Raw genomic sequence first — 12,076 nt, forward strand, 5'->3', positions numbered from 1 at the left:
TGTGGCACTTGGTAGTTTATATCATCAAGAGTTGCTTGTGAAATTAATGGGTAAATTCCCCATAGTTAAGCAAGAAAGCATCATTTGCCACATAGAACTCATGAATATTTAGAAGAAATAAATCGATAATATGGTCAACAAGTCTTTGGGCTGTATAATAGTTTCCATAATTAAAGTGATTTATTAAATTGCAGTACAGCTTGAAGTCTTTTTGTGCTCGAGGATGCTTGATAGTGTTAAGCAGCAGAACTGATACCTGGCATTGCCTAGCATTTACTATGTAGGCAAGAAAAGCAAAAGTTGAGAGATGGGAAGCTCTACTTCATCTACATCCCTATACACTAGGATTGACATAGAGTTTCTTCCCGAAGGCACAGAGTAAGTCAGCCCTAAAAACCAACCCCTCATCTCATTAGTGTCAGTTGCCTAACACCTAGTAGTCCTTTTTCTGTAGTTTATGTAATGGTTCTACAAACAAAATATCATTAATCGATATGTACTTGATATGCTTGATATGGTATAGTAGAAGAGGTGGTACCCAGGCTGTGGTCTTTGGTTGACCTGGGGTTAAAAACTGTGTGTTGAGAGCTCACTAATAACAAGTTTTGCAGCTGTATAAAGCCAAGATAGTCAGGAGGCCCTGATCCTGCCAAGGAGGGATCACACCAAAAGTCACCAGTCTGAAATCAGTCTCTGAAGACAGATGTTTGTTTTCATGTCCAGCTCCTGGCAAGGTCATTACCAACGCTGCTGACTTAAACTTTTGAGAGAATGTACTAGCTTGTCTTTTTGGTTGTTTTCTTCTATTTAGTAAGGATTGACAAAATAAGTATTGTGGAAGAAGGAGGGATTATTTAAAGTCTTAGATTGGTTTAATGAGGGTATTAGAGCTGGAAGAGAACAAAATAGCTGTCTTGATTGTAGCTCCATTGTCCTGTGTAATTCCTAACATTAGCGATGAAAAGAGCACTTAACACAGCAAGCATACTTTGCTATTGTAACCAAAAGTTTGCCTCTTTCTACACTTGTTCCTGAACTTGTGCACATATCTAGACATATTCAGTGGCCTACGCTGAACCTGGTTGTGCTGGAGTAGTTCATCTGTCCTCTGCTCTTCATTCTGCCAGGTTCTGTAGCGGGGACAGTATTTGTCTAATGTAGGTTGAACTGGGGCAAGAGGTGATTAGGTCAGGAAACACTGCAAAAAGATAGAGGATTGAAAAAGCTTTGTAAGATGAAGGCTCGTTTATATTCTGTATGACTTCAGTGCACTCTTCAGCAACAGTAATGCCCCCTGAGAGAGAGAGGTCTTATCATTGATAGAGTAACCCAGCTTTGCCTGAGTGGATCATCTCAATCTTGCAGAAATAATTGGAAGTGTCCCAGGTGAGCATTGTTACAGACTCAGCCTAATGTGCTGAGCATGCTAGTTCTATAAGTTACATATGGCTTGTTGACGTCCTTGGTAGGTGACTACTTGTTGTTTGGGAGCTTAAAGGGGTTCCCTGAAGGAAGGAAATCAGGCTCTGGCAAGAGAGCTTGTTTAGGTGTTGAGTTTCTAGATATGAGGGGAAATAGGTATTTCTGAATGCTCCATAATGTACAGTGTATGGGAACTGTTGAATCACGGCCTGAACCTCTGACTGATGACCTGAGGCGAGTGCTGAGTCAGCTGCAGGAGCACAGGTGAATGCAAATTTCACCTGAGTGACTGGAAGGGGTGGAGCCTGGCTGCAGCCCTCCTAGACCCCATTTAAGGGCTGACTCCCAAGGAGGAAGGATCTCTCTCTGGAGATTGCTCCCCTTGGAGCCCTTCTGTGTGTTTAGGATATGGGTATGCTCTTTATTTCATTACTTCTTTGTTAACATGATAGTCTCTCTGGTCCTATACCTATTTACCTTACAATCTGTATACCCGTTTGCCATACATACGGGAGCTTGATAGAGCAGTGGGAAAATGTTGTTATTTTACCTTCTAAACAATTTTGCCTTTATATCTTTCTCTTGCTTTTTTTTATTACAGTAGCTTGAGTTTTCCCCCTTTTTAGAAATGCAGGATGCTGAGTCATAGCTACTGCTTGTTTAGTCAAGATTTTGTTGTTAATGGTTTAAATTAGTGTTATCCAGTATTCCTGAAGTATTCCTTGCTTTGAGGAAAGAAGATTTGTAACTCAAAGCGCAAGTGGTAAACTCTGTCTTTTGGGAAGGGAAAAAAATATTTTCATCTGGAAAATGATTGGCTTTATCACAATGAATGGGGGAAAATTGGAGTAGGTAAAAAGATTAATAAAGTCCTGAGCAATAAATGCCAGTGAAAGGGGCCTTTCATCCTTGTTGCAGGGGAGCTTTGTACGTAGATTTTCAAGATGAGTAGCTTTAATTAAATCTCTCCTTTTTGCTGTGCATCTCCAAAACTGTCACTCGCAGGGACAAAACTGCACAGAATTCAAAATCCAAGTTACTTGTTTATATTTCATTAGACATAGCAGAGAAAGCTGCTTTGTAGATCTCTTTAAACCATAATGTTCACTCCTCGATGAATATCTTCTTTTAATCTCGCCTCTGTCTTGTATTTTTACTTTTTGTCTGTTTTCCTTCTTCTGACTGTACATTCATGTGTGGTCCTTGGAGGCTTTCTCAGGGAGCTGTCTGCCTTTCTGCACAGCTGTGCCTTGCTCATTTTGCAACATCAGTCTGCTCAGGAACTGCCACCACAAAGCATTTCATTTACCTTTATTTGAGAAATCTGATTTGAATTTTATCACTTTCCAAGTAGGGGAAGGTAAAGCACCAAGATGCCTTGTTCCTTGATGATGTGATGCTGGTGTTGCTTGGAGTACAGCTGATAATAATGCAGAGAAGTCTAACATTAATCAGAAATATTTCATTTAGTGTCCTTATTTCTCACACACCTGTGTGTATTTTGTCATCTCTGGTTATGTCACTTCTGTTACATTCCTTTTGCCAGGATGGCAACTGATCTCTTGCCTTGTAGTTGGAAATACTGAGCTTGGGTACAAGCAGGAAGAGCTCCATAAAACACAGCTCTAATCAGTTGTTAATGGGAGCTTGCTGGCCTCTGCTAAAAAGACTGAGATCAGGGCGATGGACTTTCATGATTCATGTAGTACCCAGTCATCTTTTTACATTTGGAATTCTGAAATTAATTCCTGTGCATGGAAAAAGTCAGTATTTGACCTATGATGACACAAGCTTTCTTTTCTTAGTCCCTCATGAGTACTTTCTGTCACACTCAAACTTGTAGATGTGTTTTATTGATTTAAATAGAATTATCATTTTATTTATCGAGTAGAGAGACTAAAACATCTTTTAAAAATTTGTTCAAAGGTTTTATAATGCCTGTGTAATTTCAGGATTCTAAATAGTTTTTTTTTTCAGGTTCACAATGTTTCCTTTGCTTTTGAGCTGATGCAGGATGGAGGACTCAAGAAGCCAAAAGCTCGCCCTGAAGGTATGGATGTGACACGTGTCTTTGAACTACATATGAAGACATAATAGCAGGTGCATTTCAAGTGCAACTCCATTCAAGACAACAGCATAGTATTAACTGGAGCTGTAATGTGCACCTTAGCTGTTTTCCAAAGGATTAATTGTCTCTGTCTGGGGTATGTGCTAGCCTGTGTTTCTTATCTGGAATAGGTTTACTGAAATAAGCACATCAAGTTTTAGGGAAAGATTCAGGAGCTGTGCAGTACTATGTTATAAATCTGACTGGTATTCTCCATCACAGTCCAAGCAGGAGCTTTTCATGGTCTAATTCTCACAATTATTACATTTAGTTTGTATTCTTGGGGTCAGATAATCAAAAGGCTTTTCTCCTTTAGGAGATCTGGTAACAAACTCTTCTTGATTTATGCAGTACTGTCTTGGGCTCTGCTTGTCACTGTAGTTCCATCAAATCCTCTGTAGGATCAGCATCTTGACAGTACAGTCATGTAATACTTATTTCTTAGAACAAGAATTTTTTTTGTCATGGACTCCAGCAGTCTTTAGAAAGTGAGTATAGTATTCTCTGTTAATGCCAAACTGATCTATTATTCTTCCCTAAATAGGCTGGAAAATGTGTTAGATGAATCCACGTCCTTTTGTTGGAATTGTGTTAGAAATGCCTCTTAAATTAGTTTTAGCCCATGCTTTCTGTGGTGCTTTCAAGAAAGATGTGGTTTGATGTTTTAGTGTTCCTTTGTACTGGTGATACACAAAAAGAGAAGCATACAGAACTCCTGCTCTCTGTTCTTCCAGCCCAATTCAATAGATTGAAGCAGAACTTGATGCTGAGTTACTGCAGCAAAACTGTTGTACTGGATTAATTTTTTAGCTTCTAAAGGACTTGTTATGGGATGTGAAAGTTTTAAAATGATGGAATATTTTAAATATTTTCATGGCTGGCAGCCACTGCCAGTTAACACCTTATTAGTTATTTTTGGGAATGTTATGACTGTATGCGTTGTCTTAAAATAAACGTGAGGCTGAGAATATGCTTACTTCTGGGAATGCCTGCAAGACATCAATAAGGAATACTGTAATAACCCACACAGGGAGGATGCATCTTACAATACCATACTCTTTAATGTAGCAAACAAAGGCATAACAAGGTCTGGAAGACAGGAAAATGTCAAAATAGAATTACAGTGTATCTTTTGCAACAGTGAAGGTAATTAACCATCCCTCTGAATTGTCAAGGGATAGAGATGGAATTTCTACCACTGGAAGATCTGAAAAGAAAAACAGAAGTCAAATGTTAACCTTATATTTTAAGTTCAGCCTTCACTTGGTTAGTATGCTCAATGCAAGATTTCGAAGGTCAAGTTCACAGAATCACATAATGGCTGGAAGATACCTCTGGAGGTCTGTCCCTAGTGCTCAAGCAGGGTCAGCTAGAGACAGATACCCGGGGCCATGTCCAGGAAGGTTCTAAAGTTTTCCAAGTGGGAAACTGCACAGACTCTGGGCAGCTTGTGCCACTGCTTCATCACTCATGTAGTTAAAAAAAAAAAAAAAATCCTGATGTTCAGAAGGAATCTCCTGTGTTTCAGTTTGTACCTATATGGCCATTGACTCTGGTCATGGCACTGGGCACCACTGAAAAGAGCCTGGCTCTGTCCTCTTACACCCTTCAGGTATTTTTACACGTTTATAGGATCTGCCCAAGCCTTTTCTTCTCAGGCTGAAAAGGCTAAGCTCTCTCTCTTTCCTCATGTAAAGAGATGCTCGTGTCCCATAATTTTTGTGGCCATTTGTTGTCCTCTTTCTAATACATCCCTGTCTTTCTTGTGCTGGAGAGCCTGGAACTGTACACAGTGCCCCAGGTGAGGTTTCACCAGTCCTGAGGAGAGAGGAAGAGTTACCTCCCTTAACCTGCAGTCAGTGCTGTTCCCATTTCAGCCCAGGATACCATGATCCTTCCTTGCTGCATGGACATACCCTGAAGACTGCATTGTACATGAGTTCAGATTATGTGACCACAGTTGTTTCTTCTGACTCTAAATCCACCTAACATTGCACTGCCAAACAAAAGAGCTGGGTCCACTCTCTCGTTTAGCAATATCACCACAGGTGATCAGCGGCAGTCACTGAAGCTCACTGTGCTTCTGAAGTTTAGAGTGAGTCATAGAATCGCTAAGGTTGGAAAAGACCCATAGGATCATCCAGTCCAACCATTTGCCCTTCACCAATGGTTCTCGCTAAACCATGTCCCTCAACACAACATCCAAATGCTCTTTGAACACCACTGGGGTTGGTGACTCCACCACCTCTCTGGGCAGCCGTTTCCAGTGCCTGACCACCCTTTCAGAGAAGTAGTATTTCCTAACGTCCAGCCTGAATCTTCCCTGGTGCAGCTTGAACCCATTCCCTCTAGTCCTATCAGCCTTAAATGCCTCCAGCAACACAATGAGGGCACGTGGCTGGTGTCTGTCCAGCACGGTGCTGCTGGTTTGGGTCCCTTCCAGCCCTGCCTGTGCCATAGCCTGATCCTTATCTCTTGCTCCTGCTTTTTCCTGCTGCCACTTGCTCCCAGCACATCTTAGGATGTGCCATGTTTTTGCAAATGCAAAATACAAAATCATAAATGAGACAGGTGAAGTAATACAGGAAAAGTTGGAGAGGTTACTGAAAATCCCAAATGAAACGTAGAGGATATAAGACTGTTATCCAGTGTAGGGTGGGAGGGATGGGTGAGGAGGTCCTGGCAATGATTCTTCAAAACAGGCAGTAGCTGTTTCTCCTGGACCTCGTGTTAGTTGTACTTGACCTGTTGACTGCAGTCTTCCTAATTCCTTGTGTGATTTAAAAAAAATCTATTCTTGCTTCCTACTCCTTCCATAGATACTGTTTCCTGTGTCTTTTGCTTTCTCCTCTGCTTCCCTCTTTACATATTTTACCTAATCTTTATTTTCACCTCTTCAGCCTTCACTATCATTCCCTTGATTACTTGTGGCATTTCCTGGCATTTTATTAGAGTAATAGGATGGGAGGCGTTGGTGGAAAAGCTTTTTTATTGGCATTGTTTTGTTCCCTAGTCTAGCATGGTAAGAAGGATATTAGGTAATAGAAAGCTTCAAGTCTGCTAAAAGAATTTAAGCTTTATTTGTGGAGCATATCACTGCTGAGTTGCGGGTATCATAGAATCATGTGAGTTGGAAGGGACCCTTAAAGGTCATCTAGCCCTTGCAGTGAACAGGGACAGCTAGATCAGGTTGCTGAGAGCGCCATCCAGCCTGACCTTGAGTATCTCCAAGGACTGGGCACCCACCACCTCTCTGAGCAACCTGCTCCAGTGCCTCACCACTCTTATTGTAAATAACTTCTTCCTTACGTATCTAATCTAAATCTCCCCTCTTTTAGTTTGAAACCATTTCATCTTGTCCCTTCACAACAGACCCTGATAAGGAGTCTGTGCCCTTCTTATAGACCCCTTTAGATACTTGAAAGGCTGCTAGCAGATCTCCCTGGAGCCTTCTCTTCTCCAGGCTGAACAGCCTGTCCTCATAGGAGAGGTGTTCCATCCTTTGCATCATTTCTGTGGCTTGCTTCTGGATGTGCTCCAACAGGTCCATGTCCCTCCTGTACTGAGGACTCCACATCTGGACATAGTTCTCCAGGTGAGGCCTCACCAGCACAGAGTAGAGGGGCAGGATCACCCCTCAACCTGATGACCACGCTTCTTCTGATGCAGCCCAGGATATGGTTGGCTTTCTGGGCTGTGAGGGCACATCGCTGGCTCATGCCCAGCTTGCCATCCATCAGTACTCCCAAGTCCTTTTTGGTAGGTCTGTATTTTATCCTTACACCCTCCAGCTTGTACTGATAGTGAAGATGACTGTGAGCCAGGTGCAAGACCTTGCACTTGGCTTTGTTTGAACCTCATGAGGTTCACCTGGTCCTACTGCTCAGGCCTGTCTAGAATATGTGAGGTTCAGGATCTTTTATGATGTATGTGGGTACATGTTTGCTTCATCTGTGGCTAGTAAAGTTGGTGGAAACTCAGACAATACTATAGGAGTGATGTTGCCAGAATGTAGCATTTCCCGCATCTCAGACAGAAGTAGGCTTTCTCTGTAACTAATTTTACATGAGGGAAGGGGATTCTCTTTCTGCTGTTTCCCAGAGATGTGTTAGCTGTGACTGTAGTATTGTGACAGTGTTTTGAAATGCGTCTTATATGACACTTAAATAGCTTGGCTTGTGGTGATTGGAACTTTTTTGTTGCTGTTGCTACACACTCAGAGTTGTGAAGATTTGTGTTCCTTTGGGGGCAAATGATGGAGAACAAAAAGCAAATTAAGGATTTCTCCTTTTCTTCCACAGATGTTGTCAACTTGGATCTGAAGTCTACCCTCAGGGTTCTATACAATCTGTTCACGAAGTACAAGAATGTGGAATGATCCTGGAAGCTGCTGAGATCTTCATTCTACCAGTCTTCTTACGCAAAAAATCCAATGAAAATACCCTCTGCACATTCCCTTTGTGCCTTATACTATACTTAATATGTTCTTCCCACAATTGCTATGATCTCTGTAGCTGTTTGTATGACAGTCTCACTAAAAGTTATGCATGTCTAATCTTTGTCACTTAAAAATGTGTAGATATTTTATGCTTTTAACAGATGTTCTTGAATCTGTTTGCTGTGATCAACAAATATTCTCTTGATAAAGGAAATATACCACTAACTACTTTAATAAGCAGGGAAAACTTGAGACTTTACTCATGACTGTAGACTCTGATTCTGTAATAACCTTTCTTTCATTTGATGATTTTCCAGACTTAACCATTAGTATTAGAAACCATTGACCATTAGAAAATCAGCATTGAAAGGTTTTGGGAGGCTGTGCCTTTTCTGTTAAATAAAGTTTAGTACATTCTATTGAGTGAGGTTGAGGCTAATTACAGGCACTATCTGAAGCTTCAGTTTTTGTGTTAACCTCATATACTACTCTGTTATTTCCATTCAGTGTTTACACAGAATAAGACGTGCAATGGGATAACCATGTAGTCTTTTGAGGTCTCTTTTTATTTCATCTCCTTTCTAGGAGAAATACGTTTGCGAGAACCACTGTCATCCTTTAGGTATGCAGTTTCAATCAGGTCAGTTATCAGGAGCTTGTCAAATATCCCCAGGTTGGATTAATGCTTTCTCTCCCAATCCTTTCTGAGATGCGTGAGGAGAATAATGAACTTGACAGTTCAAAGGTTGGCACTTGATCTCATGTAACTAAGATAAGGTTGGATTCCTCTTGAAGTTGCTGGCACCCATACAGTTTTGGGGGTCAAGCATTTATAAACAGTTTTTATGTATTTTCTTTCCTGAGGATTGAAAGTGAATTCCTGTGTAAATAAGAGCTTGCCTCCTGGATTACCCTGGCTTCTACATAAGGCAAAGTGTACTCAGTGCAAGATAGTAGTTAACTCAAAGTTGAAGCTTTTCAGTGATGTTTAGTTGTGCTTCAAGGTAATTTCAAGTTATCCTGTGTCATGCCAAGAACTGAATTGTAGAATTTTACAATAGGATTTTTCTCCTTTACTCCTTAAACATTTTTTAATCTTAGGAAGAAGAGAAATGGGCTTCTGCTTCTTCGTTTCTTATTTTGGGATTCTGATTTCCAGTGATGAATTACTTGTGCCACCTCCCCTTGTGCCTCCAAAACAAAAGTGAAAGGAAGCTTCTCTATTTTTCCATGAAAAATTCAGGTCCATGTATTCTGTGGGATTCTTTGGGAGTCATTGTTTGTATTTAAGGAGCGACTGACTTCTTGCTGTTTATGCAGTGCCTAGTACTATAGGATTTGAATTTTGGATGAGACTATTAGGCTCTACCATGGTCTTGGCAGTTATTGTAGAGGAGACTTGTAGAAGCACTGAGACCAGGTGGGTCAGCTTTCCTGGCAAGTTAATTAAATTGATCTAACTTTTGTACTATGAAATAGGCTGGAAGATGATTGAACTGAAATGTCTCTCAAACTTTTTGTTTAATGCCATGCATTTGTGGGAAATGAGTCTGTAGAAGAGCCATCATTCCACTCACCCCCTAGATGTGGAAGTGCCAGTGCTATCTCTATTATCTGAGATGTTGGGAAAGACCTCCAGAGAATCTAGTTGTGAAATTACTGGCTATATTAATATAAAAAGCAAACAAAAAATAAGAGGAGGAGGTGGATGAGAGCAGTTTTGGTTTGAAAGAAGGAAAGGCTATTTCTGAGATGGGAATTTGCATCTGATATCTTAATTGCATATGAGCAGATGTGAACACAACATATTTTAAGGGAGTCTCTGTCTTGTTCAGTTAGGTGTTTCTAGTTACTCTGCAGAAACTTGAATCCCTCCTCTGCAATCTGAGGCATGGGTCTCTTCTAGCATTTGTTACGCTAACATCCCAGCTGGTCAAGACAGGATTGACACACTGGACATGCTGAGGGCAAGTGTCATATCCTGTGAGTTTTGTTATCTTTCTTTAAGTCTGTTGGTACATGTTGCACAGGGAAAATGCATTTTTTCATTCCTTAGCTCATTGCTGTATAACCAGGTCACTCTTCCTGAGAATGCTGTCTTTACTGTTGACCAAAGTGGGAGAGGGAATGGACCTTAACTAAACTGGAGCTTCGTTGCAAGCAGAACAGTTGACAGGAAGAACAGTGTAGGCAAAACCTTCTCTAAACATGTTTTTGTCATGACTTTGTTACATATGCATGATACTTACTCTCAAAAACATAAGTCAGTGTTTAGAATGCTATTCGTGAACTCTTTGCTTTACTGGAGTTTTAGATATGTTCTCCTGGGTACAAGTGGGGTAGATTTGAATCTGTTGAGTTCATCTGGAATGCTGAATGCTTTGCAACGCTAAAGTTTCCACATTTTTAAATACTTAATGAATGTCTGTCTCTTCCAGTCCATACAACTCGCCTTTTAGGTGTGTCCGTTTGACATACTCAGATCCAGTGAGCTGTATTACCACAGAAGAAGCCCAGGTATTCCTTAGCTGCATCCTATTTCTCAAGATGAAAAAGCAGCAAAGCAGATTATATTTTTTTGATCAGTTAAAACTTACGGAGCTTCTCACCCCTCTTTCTCAAACCCCAGTGCTTTCAACGTTAATGTATTTTTTTAAGAATCTTTTCTACCGTTTTTAACAGTGTTTACTCTTGATATCTTACTAAAAACTAGTCTTGCAAATAAAATTCTGGACTTGTCGTGTGTGACAAGAGTTGTGTACTGTAAGCAAGTTACAATGCAATGCTATGTTTGCTAAAGATAACAGCAGGAGTGTTGTGCATGGTTTTGTGACTGTTGTACTATTTATTCAAATAAATAAATGATGATCACATGGTTTTCCACATCTTTTTTTTTTTCTTTTCTGCTAAACAGACAAATCAGTGGGAAGAACCTTTGAAAGATAATGGGCTTCAGCTGTCTTCTTAATCAAGGGTCCTAGATGCATGGTGATCCACGTAGGGCTAGCAATGCAGTGGTCTCAGTTTTCTGGCCTTGGTACAGGTGATGTGATTTTACAGTTAGATACAAACGTGTCTGACTCATTTGGAGGTTTCATCAACAGCATTTTTGTTAATGCCTTGCTTGATCATGTTGTTCGCTTTCTCCCTTCCACAAGAGATAACTGGATTATGCTGCCTGATACTTTTAAAAGTCTCAGGACTGAGTTCTTCTGGAGCAGAGCAAGAGGGAAGCTAGGCATGCTGGAACTGGAGTCCTGTATGTATCTCCAGAGCACTTGGGAAGCCAGGAGCCCAACGAAGTTTGGAATGACACTGGAAATGCCTTTTTGTTTGCTCCAGTATGAAAGGGACAGAGTGGCTCTCCTATAAAGCAAAGCCATGTGGGAGAGCAGGAAAATACATGATCAGAACTTGTTATTGGTGGGAGTACCACTGATTCCTTGAATTGTTCTTCAGTGGCTATTTTCCTAAGAAGTCTAGGTGTGTGTGGTTGTGTGCATGAGACATGCTTTGGGAATGGATGGAAAGACTCATGGGGCAAGATGCAACTCTGGCACAGAATTTACTAGCGCAGTTCTGCAGAAGTCTGGATGCTTCATGCACTGCTGATGATATTTTGGAAGAAAAATATGCCCATGCACCATGTGTATTTGAGACTGTTCTTTGCCCTGTCTCACGCTGCATTGTGTCTGAGGCTTTTAAGAAAGAAACATGAGTTTCTAGTCGAAGCAGGGAGACACCTAATAACTAGAGATCAATTTCCTAATTTTTAGTTGTTCCTACTGCCTCTGCCTGCTGATAAGAAACTAGATTTCAGAAGTACGGCATTTCCAGCTGTACTTCTTTTTGATTTTACTCCCTACATTACTCCCTACATACTCCCGAGTGCATTTCTAGGCTGTGGCATGCACTCCTACGTAGGTTAGAATGTACTCTTGGTCTTTTCTGGGTCAGTGTAATGTGTTTATTTTTTCTGCTTGGAGAATATGCTAAGTTTGTACTTCAACCCCTAGATGAAAGTTTCAGAGTTAAATTCTTAGTTACTAAGAATTCATAGCACCTGGAAGTCTGTTTTCATCTCACTTTCCTTTATCCTATTTAGCTCA

General features: G+C 40.7%; 1 protein-coding gene across 4 annotated transcripts in view; it reads left to right on the top strand.

Moving 5' to 3' along the window:
- The window catches only part of PARVB (parvin beta), a 58,801-nt gene extending 47,963 nt beyond the window's left edge, over window positions 1–10,838 (top strand). For all 4 annotated transcript variants that reach the window (XM_416459.6, XM_040703151.2, XM_040703154.2 and 1 more), the window contains exons 12-13: window positions 3,400–3,472; window positions 7,831–10,838. In XM_416459.6, coding sequence (XP_416459.2) covers window positions 3,400–3,472; window positions 7,831–7,907 — 150 coding nt within the window. In that variant the 3' untranslated portion in view covers window positions 7,908–10,838. The remainder of the gene's footprint in view (window positions 1–3,399; window positions 3,473–7,830) is intronic.
- Window positions 10,839–12,076: the final 1,238 nt, after the last annotated feature.

The sequence above is a fragment of the Gallus gallus genome, chromosome 1, assembly GCF_016699485.2.
Source record: "Gallus gallus isolate bGalGal1 chromosome 1, bGalGal1.mat.broiler.GRCg7b, whole genome shotgun sequence".
NCBI lineage: Eukaryota > Metazoa > Chordata > Aves > Galliformes > Phasianidae > Gallus > Gallus gallus.